This window comes from Lichenostomus cassidix, chromosome 10 (genome assembly GCF_008360975.1).
Source record: "Lichenostomus cassidix isolate B80296 chromosome 10, HeHo_3.0, whole genome shotgun sequence".
Classification (NCBI taxonomy): domain Eukaryota; kingdom Metazoa; phylum Chordata; class Aves; order Passeriformes; family Meliphagidae; genus Lichenostomus; species Lichenostomus cassidix.
In genome coordinates this window covers 19,564,284-19,588,002 of record NC_139491.1, presented here as the reverse complement: position 1 = coordinate 19,588,002, position 23,719 = coordinate 19,564,284, and the positions used below count along the sequence as shown (strand labels likewise).

The 23,719-nt window shown below is 53.2% G+C and overlaps 1 protein-coding gene across 5 annotated transcripts in view; it reads right to left on the bottom strand.

Annotated features, from left to right (window-relative positions):
* Window positions 1-51: 51 nt before the first annotated feature.
* The window catches only part of CPEB1 (cytoplasmic polyadenylation element binding protein 1), a 38,978-nt gene continuing 15,310 nt past the window's right edge, over window positions 52-23,719 (bottom strand). For 3 of the 5 annotated variants that reach the window (XM_085071122.1, XM_085071119.1, XM_085071124.1), the window contains 10 exons: window positions 23,490-23,678; window positions 8,592-8,806; window positions 6,883-7,132; window positions 6,488-6,601; window positions 6,287-6,391; window positions 5,346-5,482; window positions 4,154-4,352; window positions 2,598-2,692; window positions 2,293-2,373; window positions 52-1,538 (listed from right to left, as the gene is read on the bottom strand). In XM_085071122.1, the coding sequence (XP_084927248.1) occupies window positions 1,428-1,538; window positions 2,293-2,373; window positions 2,598-2,692; window positions 4,154-4,352; window positions 5,346-5,482; window positions 6,287-6,391; window positions 6,488-6,601; window positions 6,883-7,132; window positions 8,592-8,806; window positions 23,490-23,678 (1,496 nt within the window). In that variant the 3' untranslated portion in view covers window positions 52-1,427. The remainder of the gene's footprint in view (window positions 1,539-2,292; window positions 2,374-2,597; window positions 2,693-4,153; window positions 4,353-5,345; window positions 5,483-6,286; window positions 6,392-6,487; window positions 6,602-6,882; window positions 7,133-8,591; window positions 8,807-23,489; window positions 23,679-23,719) is intronic. The other 2 variants (XM_085071123.1, XM_085071120.1) reach the window with 1 other exon arrangement.

Below are 23,719 nucleotides of genomic sequence, written 5' to 3'. Positions count from 1 at the left end.
CAGCCCTCCCAGTCGCAAAGATTCCCCCGTGAAGCACAAGGCACAACAAAGTTTGGTTTTTTTGCTGCAACGTGTTTATTATGTGCCAAAAACTACACCACAGCTTACTCCACGCGTCTGTAGGAGAGTGCAGTCTTGCCTGCATATACTACAATGAGGTAGAGACTTCACACACAGCTTCACAAAACCCCACAAAGAGCAGCTGGGATATGCAACAATGCAACATCAGCTCAGCAGGAAAGAAAAAAAAAATCATAGTAAAGAAGGAGAAATTATGACACTGGTTCTTTGGCACACAGCTTCCAATAGAGGGGAAAGTAACAAAAAATAATAGTAATTGGCATAATTAAAGGTCTCAAATCCCAGCAGCAGCATTTCAGTCGACTGCACTGATACTCCAAACATCTCGGGAAGGAAAGGAAAATTACTTGTCCCCTCTAAGAGAAAGGGCTCCCAGGAACCTTCATTGTCCACCAAAACGCAGCCCTTTTTTAGCTTGTTACAAAAGAAAAGGTAAGTCCTGTGACTTTGTGTGATTAAAAACCTCTATCAACCCCCCATAAGTGCAACTTAAAAAAGTGCAACAAACTATTTAAAACTATATACAGCAGCTCAGAGATCCTTATCCCATCCAGTTTCAAATCCAAAAAACAAAAACAAAGCCCAGCCTGTCCCGTTGCAAACCCCTGGATTTACAACGTCCTGCCAGCAGCCCCCAGACACAAATTGCAATAATGTTAAAAGCTGCCAGGAAAGAAAAAAAATCTCTCGTTTCAAACGACTTAAAAACTGTTTTTAAGAGTGTAAAAAGGAACTCGTAAAAACCCTCGAGCGTAAAATATGAAATATGATTTGGTTTAAATGAAGAGCAAAGTCTCCTTGTTGTTACAGTAAAAAACACCAGCTGAACACCCAGGTCACACCATCCAGGTGGGGGTAAATGAATGGAAAGGCACTGTATGGCAACGGCAAAACAATGACCAATGAGACCTGCGCTCTCTCCACCAGTATTGCAAGGAATGTAAAAAAGCGCCTTTAAAAAATAAAAAAACCAGTACGGAGGCACCTGTGGTGATGCCTCCACAACACGTGGCCCTTGGTTGGTTGGGTTTATTCATTTTCAATTTTTGCTTCTCGTCAGCAAACCAGGAACCAAAGTCTGGGAACTGCAGAATGGCTTGAGGGGCACTCCCCCCCTCAAAACACCCCCAAACAAACCCCAACAAAACTCACTGTGCATTAGTGCAGAAACAAAAAGACCAGCAAGTGCAAACATGAATGTAAGATTTTTGTTTTTTCCCCATCAGTCCTCAGGAAGAACGTTCCCAGCCGGGCCTGGCTCCGGCAGGCGCTGCTGCGCTCTCCTTGTGGCAGGTTCTCCCAGGACTCTGCCCGCGCCTGCGGCAGCCCCACACCCCGGCGGCCCCTTAGCTGGAGTCCCGATTCTTCTGGTTGCGCATCAGCGGGCGGTGGTGGCGAAGGACCTCCATGGAGTGCTGCCAGTGCCAGCACGAGCGGCAGAAGTACTTGAAGCAGATCTGTGGGCAGAGCAGAGGAGAAACTAGTGGGTGTCCAGCAGCAAAGGGACACAAGCTACTGGCAGAGCTGCTCCCTCCCTGCTCGGTTTCACACCCCCACCAGCAGAGTGGCTCTATGGGTTGGAGAGAAGGAATGCCAGCAATGCTGTGAAGGGCATGTTGTGCCCAGCTCAGCTTCCATCTTTTGAAGAGATTTGAAAATCAGGGCCTGGGCACTGGGGCAGCAGCAGGGCTCTGCCACTGCTCCACTCATTCCCATGGCATTCCTGCCTGCTGCTCATCTCCCATCCCAACTCTGCAGGAAGCTGCCAAGCTTCTTTGCCTGCAGCAAGGTGAGGCCAGCCAGAGTTCTCTGTGCCTCAGGCAGCTCCAGGACCAACCCCAGAGGGATGCACCCTGACCCCAAGTTCATCACAGCTCAAAAAGGAGCAGCCTCCCCTCCCCTTGGGGGCACCAGCCCATCCCACACTAGACCCCAGAGCTGGCAGAGCACCAGTGACCTGCAGCACTCCTAGCTCAGAGCCAGGTGAAACATTGCCTGCCAAGGCCACCTGCTTGCTGAGTAAGAGTTGTCCTCCCCAGGAGGGCTACACCTCCTCCAAAACAAGGCCACTCTCCCAGCTGGGCTCCATCTTGCCCACCAGGGAAGAGACTGTATATGCCCAAAATCCAACACAAACACCACTGCCAGCAGCAGGGCCTGCTCCTTCTTGAGGAATGCCCCAAGCACAGGTTGCAGGAGAACTGGCCTTACCTGGTCTCTGCAGAAGAATGGACCAGGCTGGGCATTGCACACTTGGCACATGGAATCCTCCAGGTACGGGTCGATCTGAACCTGCAGGAGAACCAGGCACTGGGCATGGAGCAGAACCAGGCTGACTGCCCTCTCCCTGGATACCCCAAAATCCATCTAGCAGCACCCCTTGGTAGAGCAGCAGCTCCCCACATCCCTCTCCCTGAGTAGGGATATGGGACAGGCTCCATGGACATTGGTGCTCCCAGCAGTACCACCCATCACACAGACCCTCCCGCCCAGGCTGCCTCACCAGCCCCACTCACCTTCTTGGTAAACTTGGTGGTTTTGATCTCCACAAATGCAGCAGTCACAGCTTTCAGGTAACTGCGCTGGTTGTTGAAGGTGACACGGCCTGACCCTGGAATGAGCCAGACCACAACTGTTAGACAGGAACAGCAGAGATCGAGAGTGAACCACTGCCAGTGACCACCCCTTCCCTAGTGCCACTCAGCCAGGGAAGCAGCTTTCGCAGAGATAGTATCCAGAGCCTTGGAGGCTCTTCCTGCCTCCCTCCCCAAGTACCACATTGCCAGGAGCAGCAGGAGTGGCTTCACTCTGCACCTGAAATACGCCAGTGTTGAGACAGCTCAGCAGCTTCTATTCCCAGCCTCCCCCTCATCCCAGAGCCTTGTGTTCTGCAGCCTCATTGCAAGCCAGCAGCATTCCTGCACCACTCACTTCCAGCCAAGGTCTGTTAAGCGCCACAACTCATACCTGCAGATCCCTACAGCTCAACCACAGTACAAGATGCCACCCAAACCCATCTATTTATTCCCCTCCTGGAGCATCACACAGGACACAGGTGGGAGGGCCTGAGTCCTGTTTGGACTTACAAGAGATGCTTCAATCAGCACAACCAAACAGGGCACAGCTTAGTTACCTAAACTGAGCTCTGACTGCTGTGACTTTAGGACAGCTCCAAGTGTGCAAGTGCCACTGAGGTGCTAAGAGATGGATCTTGCCTACTTGGAGCAATCTGGGCTCTGCATGCACCACAGGAGGTTGGGGTCATGCCCTGGGATCTCACAGGGCCAGCGCAGGGAGGGTCTGCAACACATCCACAGTTCACACTGAGAATTTGCCTGAAGCCTCATACTCCCATTCCTACCCTCTTGGGACTGTCCCCCTAAAGGCACTTCAGCAGCTTTGCAGCACCACAGGCATGTCCTAAACCTAAGCCTTGCCCGGAAAAGCCTGACTGCTGTCCAAGGACAGTGCCAAGCAGTGACAGCTCTGCACTACCAAGCTCTGACACTGTTACTGCCTGGCAACACCAGGAGATTCACAGTCTCTCCAAGTTTGTGACTTGCTGCAGCCTGAGCCTGGAAAGCTGGTCCTCAGGCTCAGGCTGTGGTGTTTTTCCAACAGACCAGCCACCTGAATGCTGTCCCCTGGCCCATGAGGCCTCCAGGGAGGCACGTGAGTTGTGACATGCCATGTTTCAGCTCTGGTGACAAGAGCCCAAGAGTGGGTAACACCCTCTGCTCTGGGAATGAAAAAGCAGCTACAGCAGCATCCAACAATTACTAACAGCATTGAACAAGGACAGAGAAACCTTCAAAAATGCCTAAAGGGATGTTAAAAACTTCAGTCTGCTCTGGAATGATCCCAGGCACATCAGCTCTGCCAGTGCTCCCCAAGGCTGGTCTTGCCTCCCAGGGGCCAGGAGATGAAAAGCACAGACTGTGGAGGAGGTTGGACAGCATCTGCTTCCCAAGCTTGGCACCTGGGCAGTTTTCCAACAGAAGGACAAGCCAAGGTAACACTACAGCCTCCTCACAGCAGGGATAGCCACCAAACCTGATGGATCATCACTTACCTATGGGATACTTGTGCTTGTCAGTGTCGATGCCAGCGTAGACCACCCCTCCGAACAGGTCACACATGACAGCTGCCAGGGCCTCTGCATTCAGCATCCCATGCAGGGCCCCCACAAACACAGTCTTGCTGGGGTCCAGCCGCTGTGAGGGGCTGCGCACAAAGTTGCTGTCGGCCAGCACCCATGGGATCACCTGCACCTGCAACCAGGAGTACCCCCAACCATCAGACTTCACCCCAAGCTGCAAATGTCATTTCTTATCTATTCTACATCTACATCCATCTGGAGCTCCAGACATCTCTGGAGAGCCCACAAGGGGACAAAACAAACACTGCTTCCAGCCAAACTGGAACCCAAGCCAGCAGTCCCTTGGGTTTGGCAGCCAGAGGACAATCCACATCCCTACATCTGTATTTACAGCCCAGTCAGGTACCTCCCAGCATAGAAGCCTGATGCTGCAGGGGACCACTGCAATAACCCCCCCCACTGCCAGCTCCATCAGGAACTCCCATCTGCTCTGCAGCTGATGGAGGGCTCAGGAGAGGAGAAACTTCTGGCAGAGCTAAATCACCGAGCACAGAAGCACTGCCAATTGCCAGACACCAGGAGAGCTGTTTGGAGCACAATTAGTTTGTGCCTGTCTACATTAAGTGCTGCATCTCCATCCTGCAACTCCCCAAACTCAGGCAGTCATCTCTTATTTGAGGTCCCCCTTTCCTGGAAGCCCAAGAAGAGCCTCCAGCAGCCCCAGCACACCCACAGCATAGGTCAGCCAGCCAAGGCCACACCAGGGGGCAGCCTGGAATCCAAAATATCTGCCTGGTAAGTGTGAAAGCCATTTGTTCTGCAAGCAGAGGAGGCCTGACGAAGCACCTGAGGGATCCCAGTCTGTCTCTGCAAGCAAAGGCGTGCTGGAAGCAGCACAGAGCAGTAAAATCCCTGTTTTCATGCTTTGTCCCTGCTACCTGAAGCCTGAAGGCAGGGTCTGCCACCATCCCAGGAGCCCCAGGTTGGTTTGACACAAGCTGTTACGAAGGACACAAACACTGACCTGACACATCCCTACCACAGGCACAGAGCAGTCAGAGCCACCATGCCTCCAGCTGCTGTTCCAGCCCTGCTTTCCTTTCCTCCAGGGATCTCCTCTGCATCCCCTGCTGCCATGTCAGGCTGCTCTCACAGCTTTGCTCACCTCTTTGCAGCGCATCCTGCGGCTGGACATCTTGAAGTAGTACTCACTGAGCCCATCGGGACTCAGCAGGTCCTGGGAGCATGCCTGGAGCAGCGCACGCACTGACTTCTCCGACTCAAACACCAGGTACACGTATCCTTTGGAGGGGAAAGGAAAGAAGCAGCTGTTAGAACTGTGGTGGAGGAGGAATGCATCATCCCAGTTTGTAGACATCCTCAAAATCGCTCTTTGGTGCCACCTGAAGTATCTGTGTGGCAGCTCTTGCTGTTCCCAGCAAACTCAGATATAAGCCCAGCTAGGAAGAGCCCAAACCCAAGCACAGCATGAGGGGCAGGTTGCCCAGGTCCAGAGCCAGATGGGCCACTGGCCCTCACACACAGATCACCACACTTTGACATGCCAGGTGGGCACCACCAACCTGGCCACATTGAGGTTTGCAGGAAAATAGATCCTGCTTCACATTTAGGATTGCCTGGCTCAGAAATAAAGTCCAGGGTTTTAAAGTCCCTTCCATGGGTGCCAGTGCTCTACCTCATATTGCTCCGGTGACTGCTGAATGAGGCCATCAGGCATCACAGGGCCTCCAAACCAGCCACTTCCTACCCTGTAACTCATTCCTACATACACAATAACATCAGCCCAGCTGCACATGCTGGCAGTAGGACCACTAGCTGTCCTGGAGCCACAGCCCCACACGGGGCTCCAGAAACACCCAGAGAGTTCTCCCCCAGACCATAGTTCTGTCCAACCCTGCTAGGAATAGGTGGGGACACTGGGTTTGGGGTGCCAGTGCTCTGCAGCCCAGGTGCAGACCCAAGTGAGGGCAGGACATTACCCCAGGTGCTCTGTACCATCCAGTCACCAGCATGCAGCTGTACCATCCCAGCATCCGTGCTGTAACATAGCATGGGAAAAAAGTAACCCTACCGTGTCGCTATTACCTTTAGGCATATTACCTTTGGGAGGACAGCGTGGGTGTTTGCCATCCTTACCAGGCCACTCCACACTCAGAGAGCCAAAAACACGGAAAGTGTTGATCAACCCAGCTACAGACAGAAGGAGAGAGGTCAGTGTTCCCCCAAAAAGCTCCATCCTGCACCCTCCCAACAAGGCCTTGGCCTCATCTTCCAGGGGCTGCTTACCTTCTGTAATGTCCCATGGGACTCCTCCCAGGAACACTTTGCAGGAGTAAACGGGGTTCTTGTAGTTTCGGGGAGGCAGCTGCCCGCTCCAGGTGCAGGTTGCTTCATTCACAGCTTGGACAAGACACCAGTAATACTCAGTACAGTATCATTTCCTTCCCACTCTCCCACAGGTCTCCCCATATTCCCCAACTACAGGCTGAGCAGAGCTGCACAGTCATAGCAGCTGCCGGTCCTGTCTGTTCTCTCAGCAGGTAGAGCCACAGTCACACTTGGGCCTGGAGAAAACTCTGCTCTGCCGAAAACTCCATGTCCAGCCATAGTGTCTGCACAGAGGCCAACTGCCCTCCCCCCAAGTGTGGGACCATCCCCTGCAGCCCACTCTCTCAACTCACCTGCTGCCTGCCGATGAAGCCGGGCTTCTCTTTCAATACTGAAGGGGTCTTCTGGAGAGTCCAGAAGATCCCAGGAAGGCCACGCAGATGCTCCAGGCCATCTTTTTGATGCACTGGCAGGGGAGGAAGTTACTGCAGCCAGGGCAGCTTGATCTTGATCCAGCTGGGATCCCACTCCCATCTTCAGGGGGTCTCTTGACACCCCACTGAGAGGCAGGAAGGGCAGAGGAGGGGAAATGCGAAGGCTTGACTGCAAGAGAAAAGCTACACTGAAGTCCAGCTCCAAGTAAGAGCATGTGATGCCAGAGGTGAGGCATCACACTGAGATCCTGTCCTTGCCTATGGCAAGAGAGGGAGCTCTCAGAGATCCCCTGAGACCTGGCAGAGGCAGGAAAGCAGCCACCCCAACATATCCTGGCACTCTGGGGAAAGCCCTGCAGCCATTCCCCAGCGAACCCATGCCCATGGATCAGCAGCAAAGAGCATTAAGCAGGAGGCACCTCACAGACCACCAAGCCAACAGCTACACAGGCTGTGCAGCCTCAAGGACAGTGTCACCCCTGGGGAGCACCTGCCACCCCAGAAGGGGCCTTGGGCTCTGTGCTGTGCCCTGCAGCAGGCAAAGCTCACTGGAAGTGCCCGCAGGCAGCAGCTAGATCTCATTCTCACAGCCCAGTTCCAGGACTGCCTGACTGGGGAGTGGGCACCAAGGACCACAGCCCCTCCCCAGGGCAAGAGGACAGAAAGCTCGGATTAATGGAACAGCAGGGAGACGAGATGCTGCACGGCTCACTGCCAGTGGTGCTGCAGATCTGTTCCGGCACTGCCGTCCACGCCAGGGCCATACTGGGAGTCCTGCCCTTCACAAACAATACCAGCACAAAGCCCTGCGCCCAGCACTGCCTGCCACCATCACTGCCCGGGTGCTGCAGCCACTCAGCACATCCTGGTTCTCCAGGGTGGATCACAGCAGAATCAACCCCACATCCAGTCAGCTCAGTCCTTTACACCCACTGCAACACAGGGGTCAAGGCCACAGCCACACCTCAGCCAAGCCTGGAACACCACCTGGCTTTATCCTCCTGGCCAAGGCCAGGCCATGCAGCAGCACCCCAGAGCTGGGCTGTCCTGTTGGCACCTGGAGTTGCCACTTGCACCCGCCGCAGCCCTGGCAGCACAGACTGGAGCAGCCAGACAGGCACTCACTCCCTGCCTTCCAAATTTAGCTGTGCTTTAGGGAATGGGGGCAGGCTAGACCCAGTTTACTCTGGAAGAAACTGCCCTGAGATGGAGAAGCGCAGTCAGCAAATGGGAAGGACAATGAAAGGCAGGGACAGTGGTTCCTGAGAAGTCCAGGCTGGATCATCCACCTCCCTGCTGGGATCAGGGCACAGACACCCCCCTGCCACACACCAGCTCAAGCACTCAAGATCCCTCTGGGAGCTACTGTAACCCATTAGGGCTGCAAGCACAGAGCCAAAAGGCCAAAATATTAATTTAGAAGAAAAAAATGCAAGGACATTGCTGGATTGTGCTGAAGGACTGCATGAGCAGCCTTTCTCCCAAACCCTGGGCTGTGCCAGTGTGGGCACAACAGCTCCCCCCAGCATTACCTCCCATTCCTGAGCAGGCAGGGCTCTGGCTGGCAGCTCCACTCAGCTATTCCATGCTTCCCAAAAACATGGCAAGACCCCGGGACCCAAACTTACAATCAAGTCTGAGAGGTGGTCGGAACCAGAGCTGAACCCACTGGTGTCTGAGTCCGAGGGGCTGCTGGAGCGGGAGTCCAGGAGGGAGCGGGAGTTCCTCAGTGATGGCGTGGAAAACTTTTCTGGCAGGTCTGAACCAATGGGGTCTAAAGGCAGAAAACCCAGTGGGGGCTTCCCCAGAACGTTCCCGAGAGGGTTACTCAGCATGCTGAGAACTGCAACAGAGAGAGACAGTCTGTCAGGGCTGCAGCACGGCACTACTCCATCCTCCAGGCTCCTGTGGCCCAGGAGGCCACCAAGCTCCTGCCAGCCCACAAATGGCACATCTGGGAGGCAGCACCTCTGGGTGTTTGTCATCAGTCGGGCTGTGGTGATTCACAGCTGAAACCTGCAGCAGCAGCCTGCTGTGGCTGACAAACATGAGGGTGGGTTATGAGACAGATTAGCCAGAAGACCCCACTTCATTGGGGAGAAGTTCAGAGACCCCACATCCCAGTTTATGGATGTCAGAGGTGCTCAAGACAGGGCTCTCTGCCCAGTCTGTGTCATTCCTTGCAACTTGTTCTGGTGCCAGCTGGGGGTCAGGGGAGCAGCTCCTCAGGGATACAGGCACACATCAATGGCAGGCACACCTGGCCCACCAGCAGGAATATTCAGGCTCAGAGGTGCGACACAGCTCACATCAGCCCTGCCAGGAGCTGGCTGTGGGCAGCCAGGAAGGTGCCAGCCTGGGCTGCTGACAGAGAGGCTTCACTGTCCCTGGTGTGTGCTCACAGCAAGCCTGTCTGGTCAGGCCTCTGCCCCAGAGCCTGCAGACAAGGATGTGCCAGACTGCTTCCCTCACACTGCAGGCTTTCCTCCCACTGAGGAGAATCCAAGAAAATGCCTCCCTACAAACAAAGCTGCTTCTGAGCATAGGACCAGGCCACCCAAAGGTCATAAAGTCACATCCTGGTCAATGATGTGGGGGCAGCTGCCACCCAGAAGGAGAGGGAACACGGGGCAGGGATCCCACAGGGGCACAATACCAGCCAGTCTATTCAAAAGGAGCAAGTCTCAGCAAGCTGAATGCATCCCCAAACCCAGTAAAAAGAGCAAGCATTCAGAAATGGTTTCAATTATTCAGAGGCTGCGAAACAAGGCATCTTGCCCAGAAGCTTTATGTTTTCAGCAAAGCAAATTTGGGATCCACTTGAGATCCTCCAACCCCACCTGATCTCAGCAAGCTGAACCACAAAGTTTTAACCTAGATTATCAGCAGCTCCTGAGCAAATGAGGATTAATAATCCAAGCCACCACCCAAACCAGGAGAGTGACAACACCATCATGCTCGAGTACACTATGGTCAGACACCAGGACAGTGCAGTGTCAGCGCCAGGGAGAGCTGCTGAGCATGACTGAGGCGAGATGCTGGGATGTAGCTATCTCCACACCTGCTGTAAAGCTGGCATCTCCAGCCTCACACTTGGGGAAAAACTTCACCACACCAGAGACTTCACACAGGTACAGGTGGGTCCTTGAAGCATCTCCCTTAACTCAAGGCAGAATCCCCAACAACAGTCATAACATCTTCCCACATTTGCAGAGCCTTATCCCTGCGAGATTCCCCTATTCTGGCTACATCACAGGACTAGGAACACACCTCTGACCACACTGAGAAAGGGACCTTCTGCCCTTGGCTCTCCCCAGCAGCAGCACCTGTGCTCACACCCAGCCCTGCAGCTACAGGAAATCCTGGCCAGCCCAGCAGGCCTTACCTGGGCAGAGCCAGAGCAGCAGCAGCAGCCCCAGAACCGAGGGAATGTGGCACAGCCAGGGAGGAGACGTTCCCTCCTATTCACAGCTCCAAGCAGGGCACAGCATCACCCAGCCCTGACGAGCTGCACTCAATGCTCTGCCGACTTCTCTGAAGCCACGTGATGTGTTTAAAAATACAGCCGGCGTATTGTTCCGGGGAGACAGCTGAATCTGTCCGACAGGCTCCAAAATCTGATTAGTCACTAAACAGCACAAGAGGCAAAGCAAAGCAGCTGATCCTACGGCCCAAGTCTTGCTGCCAACAAACACTCCTGTGCTGACACCCTCCACCTCCCCAGCCAGCGAGGACCGTGGGTTTGGAATGCCGGCAGCCCTGTGCTGACCCTGGCTGTGCAGCATTCCAGAGACCTGGAGCACCTAAAGCCAGGGAGGCTGCTACCAGGCAATGCTGTTCTGCCCCTCATCTCCTAGTTAGCAGAGAATGCAGGACGAGAACTCCATTTGGGATGCAACAGCAAGGGTTTGGGGGCTCATCAGGAGCTCCCAGTGGCATTACAGAGTCCAGCTGCTCTGCCCCACTGAATGTCACCCTCATCTCTGCCATCACTTACACATTTCCCCCAGGATTTCTCAGCTCTGCACAGGCAGCTACAAAACCAGTAAGGCCAGTATGAGCACATTCGAGTGGCAAGATTACTGGCCTTTAAAGGGATCTACTGTCTGGACATTTATGACCAAAGTCCGGTCAGCTTTAACAGCCCCAATTCTAACCTCATGTCCTGGAAGCGCTGACATCCTGCTGTTAACGCAGATGGATTCCATCCACTCCAGCAGCTTTGACAGCTCTGCACAGGCAGCACTTGATTACACGCTCTGCAGGACACAGAGCTCATGGGAGACCCCACATCACCCCAGTGGGCCTGACTTAGCTTCACCTGGTACCCACAGCCACTCATAGGGACATCAGGAGGAAAAGCCACAAGTCAAACTCAGCATTTCCTCTTATCCTTACTCAGTGACCAGGCTGTGTGCCCTGATACCAGGCTGTGCAGGTAGCCTAGGAAATGGCAGCATGAGACACCCAGATCTTATTCCTCAGCACCACCCCAAAGGCATCCTCCTCTAACTCCCAGCTCCAACCCATCAAGCCCCTCCTGGGGAATGGGGCATAGGAGGCCAACAAAGGCTGCCCACCAAAAAAAAGCCTTCAAGGCACTGGGGCCACAGCTCTTCCTGGGAAGTTGGCCTTATCTCCCCACCCCAGCAGACAGCTTGCAGAAGGGAAAAACCATTCCCAACACACACACAAGATGCAATTCCTGGAGTCAAGAGCATCCCTGAAAGTCCCAAAGTGAAGAAGCAAGCATCATGGAACTACTCAGGGTAAGAAAAGAACATGAGCACAAAGAAGTATTTTTCACACCTAGAGGGGAAATTTCAACTGAGGGGTCAACGTGACTCCCATTCACCTCTTGCACACCAAGAGCTTCTGGAACTTTTCCTGCCTCCGCTCAGTGCTGCAAGGGAGGCACATGGCAACACTCCTCTGCAGGGGACAGCAGAAAAAGAGCTTTTAATAGAAACTCAGCACTGACTTTTGACTCACTGCTGCAGCTCTAATGCCTGACACAGAGCCAGCACACTCCGCTCCATCTCCGGGCAGGCCAGCCCAGCGCTGGCACGTTTAAGCTCTAAGGAGCAGCTGTGACACCCTGTGGCACTGCCAGGTCCTGGGCACACAGGCCATGCTCTGGAGAAGGAGCATTTTCCAAACCACTCCTTCTCAGCTGAGCTTTCCCTAGTAAACACTGTTTGGAAGCATCTTATCTCCTGTGTCATCCCAGGGCCCCTAAAGATGCTGAGCGGAGCATGCACAAGACTCCTGGACCCACCACACCTGAGCCAGACACTTCACAGAAACAAGCAGCTACACTAAGCCCCCAGTGGTGGTTTCAACTCTTGAGGTCAACTCTACCCCATAGACCCCAAATTATCCTTTAAATCCTATTACCAACCACTGAACTACTGCATTTAGTGTGAATTTACCTCTCAAGCAGATTACCAATGTGTGGTATGAATTGCAGCTTGTGCTGGTGGAGTAAAGTGCCCCAACAGCAAGATGTACAACCCAAGCACTCAAAACAGCTTTTACTATTCCATCCACTGGTTAAGACACACAATTTAAGATTTCCAGCACCTGTCCAGGACCTTGGAGCACACAGTTCTTCCTTGCACACTGTAATTTATTCCTTGCACACAGTAATCCCTTGCACATTGCACAGCCATTTGGTATTTAGACCTTCCTGGTAGCTTTGCCCACACCCATTCTGTAAGAGACAGATGTAAAGATGAGCCCCAAGGAGCTGGATTACTGGTGCTGACAGCTCCAGGAAAGAAGGGCTCTGGGAAAACAGCCACTATGCTGATGACAAATGACACTTTAATGCCTTGGCTAACACCTTAAGATCAACAGAATAATTTAGGTTGGGAAGACCCCCAGTATGGAGTTTAACCTTTGATCAGCCACCATCTTGCCAGCTAGACCAGAGCTAGCTAGACCAAGTGCCACATCCAGACATTTCATGGGGAGCATCCACTGAATTTACCCCTGATGGACAGAGCTGACCAGAACCTCAGCCACCTCCACACTGCCCTTTGAACAAAGTGCTTCAGCTCAGCTCTGTGGGACACAACCCAGACAACAGAATGAGAGATCAGTGCTGACGCTCTTTGCTCCCTGGTGCATCAGTTTAGTCAAATTATCCAGAAACTGAGTCTTGCCCAAAGCAAAAATCCCTCTCATCCACCAGCTGCCCAGTTCCTTCCCCACACTCAGAACATTAGTGGTAGCTCCCCCACGGCTGAGAACGGCATTAACCACAGAGCTGCACCCCTTGGAGCCTGGAGACACATGGAGAGTGGGCAAAAGGAGCTCCTGTTGCAGAGCAGCATGCCACGCCTGGTCCTTGAGCTGCCAGCCACATCTGGCACCCGCAGGCTCTGTGTGCAGGCGGCTCAGTACCGCACTGGCAGCGCCCCAGGGCCAGAAGAGCATATGCACTTTTGGAAGTCATGCTCCAGAGAAGTGCTCCAGCTTTTACAAACTCATTGCAGGGCTGGAAAAAGCCTACTTTGAAGAGTCCAGGACTTGTCTGAGCAAAGCCTTCAGAAGTTTATCTGCTCAGAGATTACTCAGGACAAGGAGGATTGCAAGCTGTTAAGATCTTCCCTGCACCCACCAACTACTACATAGGCTGGAAGTCCACCCTTCTGCCTGGATCTCCACAGAGGGATCAACAGCAATGCCCTTACCAGGAGAAATAAGGCGTAAGAGCCAGGTTTCAGTGACACCTGCATGCCCAGAAGTAGCAGCACCATAGTAACATTTGGGGCAAGGCAGCAGAGGAGGGAAGCAGTGTGACTGAGGCCCTAGAGACTGAATACAGTGCACTTTCTTTTGTCATGCATCAAATAAGCTTGAAAAGTAAAAAAAAAAAAGCTGTTGTCCTGAACAATAGCCTGCTGCAATTCCAGAAAAACAGCTTGTCTGCAGTTTTTACCACCCAGCCAAGCTCTGCCCCAGTGGGGTGGGAGCAAGCTGAATGTTTTAGTCAGCCAAAAAGCAGTACCTCCTACAGACACTGAGAAACTCCATGGCAAGAGAAACATTTGCATGTCTGAAAAGCAAATGGGCACCTCAACTACCTCCTAACAGCTGTAGTTCAGCAGTGACACAGCCAGATAGGCTGCCAGGGTGAGCTTACCCTCCTCACACACAAGCACCAAGCAGCTCAAAGCTCGTGGAGGGAAGGAGTAACCAATATCCCAGTCTAATCCTAAATTTCAGCACTTCTCACCTGCAGCTGTGGGACCTGGAGCTGCCTGTAAGGAGCCAGCAGGGCCATAGCACAGGGACATTGACTGAACCATGGCCAGCAGCACCAGCTGCAGCAGCAGATGTGGGGCTGGAGCACACAGGACAGGGAAAGGCTTTGCTTGGCACAGGAAAGGCAGACACTAGATTCTCCCTGACCATCGAACTCTTACAAGGGCACCAAAAAAAATCCCAAAAAACCAAGTAAAAGCTGCAACAACAGTAGTGGCACTTCCTTTTGAGTGGAGCAGCCATGGAACAAGGCCCAGAGGTGGAGAGAAACTGTCCTTGGGCCCTTGGAGCTCACCTGAGCAGCACACTGGATACCTCCAGAGGATCTGCCCAGCTCAAATCCTCCCAACTTCATTATATTCCCATTACTCCACTGAAAAAACCCAGTCATTGCCATTATGAGAAGAGCCACATAAAATCCAAGGCATACAATCTTCTCCAGGCTATATCACCACAGAAGCCCCAAGACTCTTGGGGCCAACTACCAGCACTGGAGAAAAGCAGCTCCCAGTACTGCAGATGTCAAACCAGCAGCAACCACCATCTAAATAGGACCTACAGCAGAGCCCACTTTGTTTCTGAACTACAAAAGAGGAACCTCTGCCCTCAGATTCTTCATTTGGGGCAAAGAAGAACTGAGGATATTCGGGCAGCTATTTCTGGTTTGCTAAGAAGGGGGCAGGGGAATAAAAAAAGGCAGCATGATCCCACAGCTGAACCACAGAATTAGAGTCAGGACACCTGAGGTCTATTCTTGGTTCTGGCACCAACATGGTAAGTCACTTGCCCTGATAAATGGAAACAGCAGCAGAACTGGGAACACACGGAAGATTATTGCATTAACATCTGAGAGCACTGGTTCTCCTCTGGTATTGAGAGCAGGACCCAGCTGACAACAAGGCTCACAGCTTCCCGAGGCAGGGAATTTACTCCTGTGTGTTTCTAGGAAGGGAAACAGCTGCCCGAGGTAAATATAAAAATCAGAAAAGACAGCTAAAATGCAATTCAGGATTACAAGTGCCCAGGTAATTGAATTCACTAAGCAGGCTGCCACAACCATGATTGTCTTTAAAAAGATCAGAACACTGAAGTACAGCAGGTTTTAACATGTATCAGTCCCAGAGAGATTCAAAAGCCAACATATTCAGGTCAAATTCTGCACAACAAGCTTCAGCTTCGCAAGCCCCAAGAACAAACACTTCTATATTTAAGTACCAAACTACTCTCAATTATCTGCTGCAACATCTACAGTGCAAACTGCTCTGTGCATTACCTGACGTGGTAACAGGGGTGAGTGACTCATCCTTAGCTGCATCACAGTTTGGGGGTGTCAAGGCCAGGATACCACCTTTAGAAGGGGAGATCTCTGGAGAAGGGGTAGGCTGCTGGCCAGACCCCTCTGCAGGCTGCAGTAAAGGAAGAACAACTGAAAAAAAGACAGACTTTAGTCCCAAACTCAATTTTCTTCAGGAAATGGCACACAAGCCTCACTGAGGCCTTCAGCTGGCATAAAAAGCCACTGCTAGGCTGGCACTCACAACCCCACCAGTGATGCCTGCAGGTTGCCAGTTACCTTCCAGAGGTCTGCACCCCTTAGCATTGCAACCTGGGAGTTTGCCTCACCTTCCCTCCACACTCTTGGAGAGAAAAATCAGGCAGAGGGGCAAGGAAGAACCAAGCATTTCCCCATGGCCATCTCAAACGCGTGGCAGCAGCTGCCATGCCCAAGAGCAGCCTCTGCACTAGCAGCAGCACAGACAGCACCTGTGATTCAGCTATTTTGCCAGCGCCTAGGGGACCAGGCACAGGGGGAGTGAGCTTGGAGACATGGATGGAAGATGCGACTTTGGCCAGAGATGCCCTGCACAGTGTACCCCCCAGCCCTACAGCAGCACCACTCAGCCTCTGTGCAGTGACAGCTCAAGGACCATGGCATCCTTGGGAAGGAGATCATTTCTGAGCCAGCTCAGGGGAGGTGCCCACTTGAAAGGGTGCTCTTGTGGGAATGCCAAGGCAGAATTAGTTTCTGAAGCCCCAGTGGGTTACATTATTTCTCCCACCCTCCAGCAGTTTTCCTACCCTGCTTAAGCAACGATAACCTCAAGAGGTCCCTTCCAATTGGAGTTACCCTAAAAAGCTCAGCCTGCAAAGAGCACTGCAGAGGGCCCAGGAGCTCTCTTAAAGCAGCTCCACACACAGTCCCCACATGAAACTCTGCTGGAGGGACTTCAGCTGTACAAACAAGCCAGATGCTCTCCACTGGCTGCCTGGCCCTGGTGATGATAGAATGACATGTCACCCCACAATGTCACATGGCATGGCCTGGTTATCACCACGGCAAGGCACCACACAGCGCCAGGGACAAACTCAGGCCAAAGGCAGCTGGAGATGCTGAGTTCTGGAATTGTCACACCAGAGCTAGGGAAGAGTGGGCATCACTACTACCCTCTGCTACAGGCATGCTGGGAGAACAGCTCCAAAAGCTGTTTTCTACCCAGCTCCATGTGGAAGCACTCAGGCCAGCATGTGCTGTGCAGTTTGCAGTGAACGCACCAAGTTGAAAACACATTCAGGGCTTCTTCTAGAGAGCTCCCATGCTCCTGATGGTGCTGCAGCAGTCTTTTGGATCAGCTCTGCCCAGCAAGGCACCCTCCCATCCACTGTTTACACACGCAGTGGGCACAAGGGCTGGAGGAAAACCTTATTTCTTGTTTGACAGGCACAATTTTGGGGATGAATCTTACCCTAGACCTGGGCTTGCACGCACTAAACCACCCCACTGCTACCTCCAATATCGATCACAGGGGAAAGACTAAGCCACCAGTTGCCTGGGGCAGTTCAGACCCACCAAACAGTAGCTCCAATGCTCTCCTCAGAAAGGAACATGCCTTTTAAGGCTCAATTCTGGAGTGAGCCAAGAGACATGCTCTCCAGACACTGACACTGGGCACTGTCACTGGGTTGCTCCAGAGGCCACAATCAAACACCCCTCCCTGACAGAAGCCAAAGGGAGGGTTTTGGGTGGTACATGTCAGCTCCCACAAGCTGCCTCCAGCACAAGACTGCAGCTGCCCTGACCCACTTCAGTTCTGGCTGGATATAAGCAGAGATGCTGGTTGGGCTCCTGTTCCAGTTAGTCCTCTATTTGCATCTACTGTTCTACAGTATCAGCACAGATAAAAATAAATCTGTTTTGGGAGAAGCTGCTCAAATGGAAGCTTTAAGAGGTGGATTAAGAGCAACTTCCACTAGAAACCAATTGCAAGCTCAGGTTTGATACTTCTTTTACGTATTTGATACATATTTTAATCTGTTAAGGATCAAATACTGCTACCACATGAGCAGCATGCAGCTATTAAGTGCTTCCCTGCTTCCCACTCCCCAGTATGGCTGTCTGGAGCCAGGCACTGAGGAATCAGCCCACAAAGTGTGAGCAGCTCTTATAGAAACACGCTCAAGGAACAAGTGCCCATAAAGTATCTGAATTGAGTCCTTCGTAAAGCTCTGCAAGCTCTAGGGTGGCACAGGACAAGCTTTTACTAAGGCTGTCTCAGGTGCTTCTGGAATACCAGCACCTAGCAGGAGACCAGGAGAGTCCCCAGGTTTGTGCCCTCACACTGTTATCATCCACAACCTCCACATTTCAACTACACTCTGAACACCAGCAGGCTGCTGGGAAAGCCTGTCCTCCTTTCAAGGGAGCAAAAACCACTAATGTGGAATTCAGGACCACCACCAAAACTCTGGATACCTGTTTTCCTGAACCAGGGCACAGGTCCAAGGTCAGCAGGAGTAGCCCTTCCCTCCTCATCCCAGCAGCCACACCACCAGAAGCACAAAGGAACCTTTTACTGAGTTTTCTAGGCACACTTGGGCTTAGATGTGAGCAAGTCTCACTCAGGCAAAGTGCACTCCCTGATACCCAAAACAGTCCTTTCAATACAAAGCAGGAAAAATCATCCTTGGATACCCTGATGCCAACCTAGTGTTGTCCAGGCACTGAGATCTCCATCAAGATGAGCCTCTGAAACCATTCTCTAGCACAAAGAGAAGGATTTACACACAGCCAAGCAGGAATACACAGGAGACAAGGACACACCTAGGTATCAGGTATCCTGCAGCCACTTGTCCAGAAGACAGCAGGAAGAACAGCAGGGAGAGACCTGGACATGCACAAAGGAGAGCTCTATGGAGCTTGGCATGGGTTAGCCGAGCAGCAAATTAATCAGATGGAGAACTGGGGACCCAAATCCCCTGCCCCAAGCACTACATCCAAGCACTTAAACCCACAGCTCAAGGAAGGCCAGTGACTGCCATGCTGTATTTATTAACAGCAGCAGCTCTTCCCTGCGGGCCTCAGCCCTCCACCACACACAGCATTTGAGGACACTCTGAAAACAGCCTGACCTGAGGAGGCAGCTTATGAATCCCTCCTGCTTTTATCAAGAAGAAAGGCAAGGAGACCATGACAACAACCGTTTTTCCTGTGCAACAGGTCTTTTCTTTCATCCTCCAGACGGGGTTTTGCCTCAAATACTTCAGAGAGATTCATGCTCTGAGGCCTCCGCTATCTGCCAGGCAACTTATAACAGACTGCCCGCAGCTCCAGACTGGCAGAGATTTTTAACAACTACAGATAAGCAAGTTTATTGCAAAAATGAGTTGCTGTGCTCTGGGAAGCAGGAGACCCAAGAGCTGGGAAGACTCAGCAGCATTTTCCTACCACAGGCCATTTCCCCAGCACTAAAGTGACAGAAGCTGCAACCTTGCAGGCTGGAGAATGAGACAGCAGCAGCAACCCCGCAGAGGGCACAGATGAGGCTGGAGCTGCAGTCTCAAGAGCAAATCCAAGGAAAAGCTCAAATCTGTTGCTGCACCAGCAGCAGCTTTAGGGTCACACAACAAGCAGAGAGGCAGACACCACAAGGTGCTCCATCAGACACCATCAGGAAAAGCTTACCTGCTGGGCTCACCCAGAGAGGTGGATAGCCTCTCTAGAAGACCCGATCCTGGTGAAAACACACTCTCAGGTTAGCATTGCAAACTTAGTGCTAACAGACCGGTTTTAGGACGATTTCCCAGTGGGCAAGTCTGGTGTCCCACATAGGGATGGCTCCCAATGTAGGGCAGGACAGACCAGCCAGACCAAGCAGCTGGCACACAGGCTGAAAGCCAGGCAGAGAGACCCAAAATCTGCACACAGATCTGTTGTGCACAGCTGCTCTCCAGGCAAAAACTGGATCAAGACCCCATTTGCTTGTGCCCCTTGAGGAACAGGGTAGTGAAGGTAAAGGATATCATCAAGGGCAGTACCACATCGCTGCCTCTTAACCCCTCCTTGGCTCTGAACTCTGAGATCTCAACACACGTCTGCCTACTGTGAGGCTACTTTAAAAACAGGGAAACACTGCCTCAAGAAATAAAGCCAGGAATGGCAGGACTGGAAGTGTTCAAGGCCAGTTTCCTGCAGAAGTCCCTCCCCAGGCCACAGAGCAGGTTGCTGGGACTTGCTGAAATATTTCCAGCCTGACAGATCTAGTGGCAGCAGAGGGTTTGAGACGTTTTGCCTGCTGTGAGACAGCAGTTCAATCCTACAGCCAGGAAGTGCCGGCAGCTCGAGCCTGCAGCAGCCGCTGCCTCTGGAAAGCCTCTCCAGGCGCCAGGGGCTGGCAGTGCCTCTGGCACACTCCCCAGGGCTGAGCACACACCCTCTGGTGTGTTATAGGCCAGGTGCAGAAGGAAAACTCCTCACAAATAACCCTGTGTGGGTGCAAGGGAATGCTCAGTGGCCCCTTGGGAACAGGGATATAGGCAGGATTGGGGCATACAAACCAGTCCCGCTGCTCTTCAGCCTCCAATCAGCAGGCATCTGCTCCTACTGCACCAAGCTGCATGGTGACAACGCCCTGGGAGCACAAGGTGACACCAGAAGGCTTTGCAGCCAAAGGTCCTTCCCCGGCTGAGAAAGCTCCGTGCTGGCAGAGACTACACAGAGGAGGTCCCAGCTCATCAGTACTCAAGCACAGCACTGCAGGGGACCACATCAGCAATATTTTTAGCCTGATTGTTAGCTTTTTTGTTGCATTTCCACCCTTCCAGCCACCTCCCCGTGGGTTCGCTAAGCTGAGTCACTGCTGGAACCTTCCAAACGCTTGGGTGCCAGTGGCACAACAACTCTGCTTGGCAGCACCAGCCCTCCCCAGCGCCCAGGCACAGCCCAGCACTGCCGCAGCCTTATCTGTCCACCAAACACCCAGATGGAAACCCCAGCCCTGGGGACAGGGTCAGCTGTGGCCTCCCATGCCTCAGCAGCACCCAGACACAGCAGCATCCTCTCCATGTCCTCCCTCTTTCCATCACAGCACAGACAGGCCACCTGGAAATACCAGCATCTGCCAGCTCCTCAGGTACACACAGCTTTCAGACACAGGACACTTCTCTGCCCCTCCCAGAGTGTTCCACAACCTTTCAGAAGAGACTCCTAAACTACAAGCTCTCCCTTCCCAATGAGTTCCACCTGCCATTCCAGGGCCCTGAGGAAGGGCTAAGACCCCACAGACACAGGAGTTGTGGGCAGCTGAAGCAATACAAAGCTGTGCACACGGATCAGCCTTACACCTCTCCAGCCAGCACACACCATCCCCACAGCTCCCAGAGAAGGAAAGTAATGCAGCCCAGACCATGGAGCACTCGTGGCCCAGCTGCTGCTCACCTGGGAAGAGTGTGGAAAGAAGAGGGAGTACATTGTCTCAGGATCACAACACCCCCAGCCAGAGGGCACTGGACCCTCTACACAGCCACTGAAGGCCAGAGGCTGCTCTATACAAGCAGTACAGCTGCACTTGGGCAGGTCTGACATCCCAGCCATCCCCTCTTCAGGTACCAATAGGAATACCAGGACTGAGAAGTGAGGAAATAGGCTCCCCGGACAGCACTGGGTGTCATCTCCCAGCAGCTGTTACCACACTTGTCACAAGCACCCAGTGGGCACAGGTCATCGGAGCCCAGGGCCTTGCCTGAGGCAAGATCCTTTCCACAGCTCTTCCCAGACCTCTGCGGCAGACAGAAGCTCCAGCACAACGCACTGCAGTCAGCGGGGGCACCTGACACCAGGTACACCCTCTGTGAGCAGAGAGGTCACTGGGGCACCTTCAAATCCTCTCCAACTCAACCTCTCGCCTGAAACCAGCAGCCCTTCCACCCTTGGCAGTGAATCGCCACCACCAGCAAAACCACGCCAGCCCCACCAGCCGACCCACGAGGCGCAGAGCCCGCCCCAGGCTCATGCCAGCGCTGCTCGCCTGCCTGCCAGAGCACTGCAGAGACATCTGCGCTTCTGCCAAGGCAGCCTGGCAGGAAGCCGGCCAAGACAGCTCTGGAGATGGCTACAGAGTAGCAGGTGGGACTGGGACATCCGCACCAAGCAGCTTCCTCCGTGTGCCACAGCCTCGTTCCGCAGCAGGCAGAGCTCAGTGCTGGGGCTGTGAGCAACAGAGCCACTCTGGGATGTCACCTGCTCCTGGTGTGCTCTTTATCCATTCAAGACCCTGTGACACAGGGACTGGTAGGGCCCCAGTCTGCTAGGAGGGGCTCAGAGCAGAGCTCTGAGGCACGTGGCCAACCCACTGCCACAGTAACAACTTCTTTCTCCCTTCTCCTTCAAGGTCTCAGCTGGCAATGAAAGTACAGGCAGGAGTGTGTGGTATTCCCTGGTTTGTTAGGGGAAGCCCACAAGACAATGTGGAGGTTTGCTCACTGGAGCAGAGCAAGGCTTAATAAAGCTACCACAGCCAGGCTGCAGGCAGTCCCCCGTGCCCATGCCAGGCCCCACATGCCAAGTCTTGTGGAAATTAGATGCAGAAACTCAAGTGAACTATGCTGATAGAGCTGTTCAAACTCTGCTACCCCACTAGTGCCTTTTTTTGCTGTTTTACAACTCATGCAGCAACTCAAGGCTGTGTCCCAGAAGCTCTTCCTATGCTCAGGACAGCACCCCCTTGTCCCTCCAAACATCTACATGGGCAAATCCCACTGCCCAGCCCCTCCAGAAGCCATCTATATTTCTGTCAGCACCAACTCCAAGCCTCGGGCCTCTGTGTCACCCAACTCCTCACAGCAATGCACTCCCCTTTTAACAAAGCAGCAGCATGCTGCTATAAAGGGATGAGTTTCTGTAGCAACCAGGCTGAACTTGTACAAACTCTGCCAAAGCACTAGATCTTTCCACAGACTGATACTTGAATGAACACACCACCATTTGTGAAACTGATTTTTACAGTGCTCTAAGGCTAGCTAGCGAACTCTTCCCTGTTTTACCCCTCTGCTCCAAAACCAGGCTGAGGAGATGCATTAAGCTCATGCACACAGCACCCCTTTCTCCTCGGATTTTACAGGGAAGGTTGGTGTCTCAAACAGTTAACTGGGGCCCACATCACTCCAGGGGATAAACCCAGCACCCCAGGAATTCCCAGCTGCAAAAGCAGACTGGCAAAGATCGAGGGGGAAGGGCACACCAGCCAGCAGCGTGTGGCTGCAAGCCCGCACCCTGCCCATCACATAGGTTTGCGCTGGACCAGAAGAGTTAAAACAAGAAGCCATTCCACTGCATCTCCCTGCAGCCCACTGCCAGGCACAGCCCGCTATTTCTAGTTGAGCGTGGGAGTGGAGAAGGATCCCTCCAAGTCTCCCACCCAGCCAGTGAGCTGCCGGCTGAAGTTGTCGGGTGCTGGCTGTACCACACCCCGCGGCAGAGTCGGGTGAGCAGGGCTGCTGGGACACTGGCAGTCAGGCAGGGTTTCTCTCTGCAAGCACACCCCCCTTCCCCCCCACCACCTGCAGAGCTCCCTGCCACCAGGGATTTCCTCAGGCTGCAGGAGCAAAGTTCAGCCTCACTCCTACCCAGTGTGTCCATCCTCCTGACACCACACCCCCCCACCCACTCCCTCCAAGCACAGCAAGAGGATTTCTCCTCTCCTGGTGAGGTTATTCCTCCAGCTGTGTTACAGCTCCAAGCAAAACAACCCTGGGCACTTCTTGTCTGCAGTGAACTGACAGCAGAGCAGAGGGGGCTGTGGCATAGGCAGCCACAGCCTCCCTAACTCAGCCGTCACATTACACAAGCATCACAGGTCGAGAAGACCCTGTCAGCCCCTGCCAGCGCCCTGTTACACAAGCACATTGCTTCATGCTAGCTTGAAACCAGCCAAAAACGTACACAGAATCCAACAACTGTTGCTGTGTGTCAGCAGACTCACCGGACTGTGTGCTGGTTTGTGCTGCAGCATCAGAGTCCTGGGTGCTCCAGGGTCTGTCCCACCCTGTCAGGTTGAGGGACTGCAGGCCAAGGCACAGATCGTTGGTGTCTGGGAGGCCACGGGAAGACTCTTGCGTGGATGTAGGGAAGAGCATCCTGCTTGCCACTGCTTCTTCAGAGTCCTGGATGTCTGCTCAGATGGAGAACAAACAGAAGCTTGAGAGTTCAGGG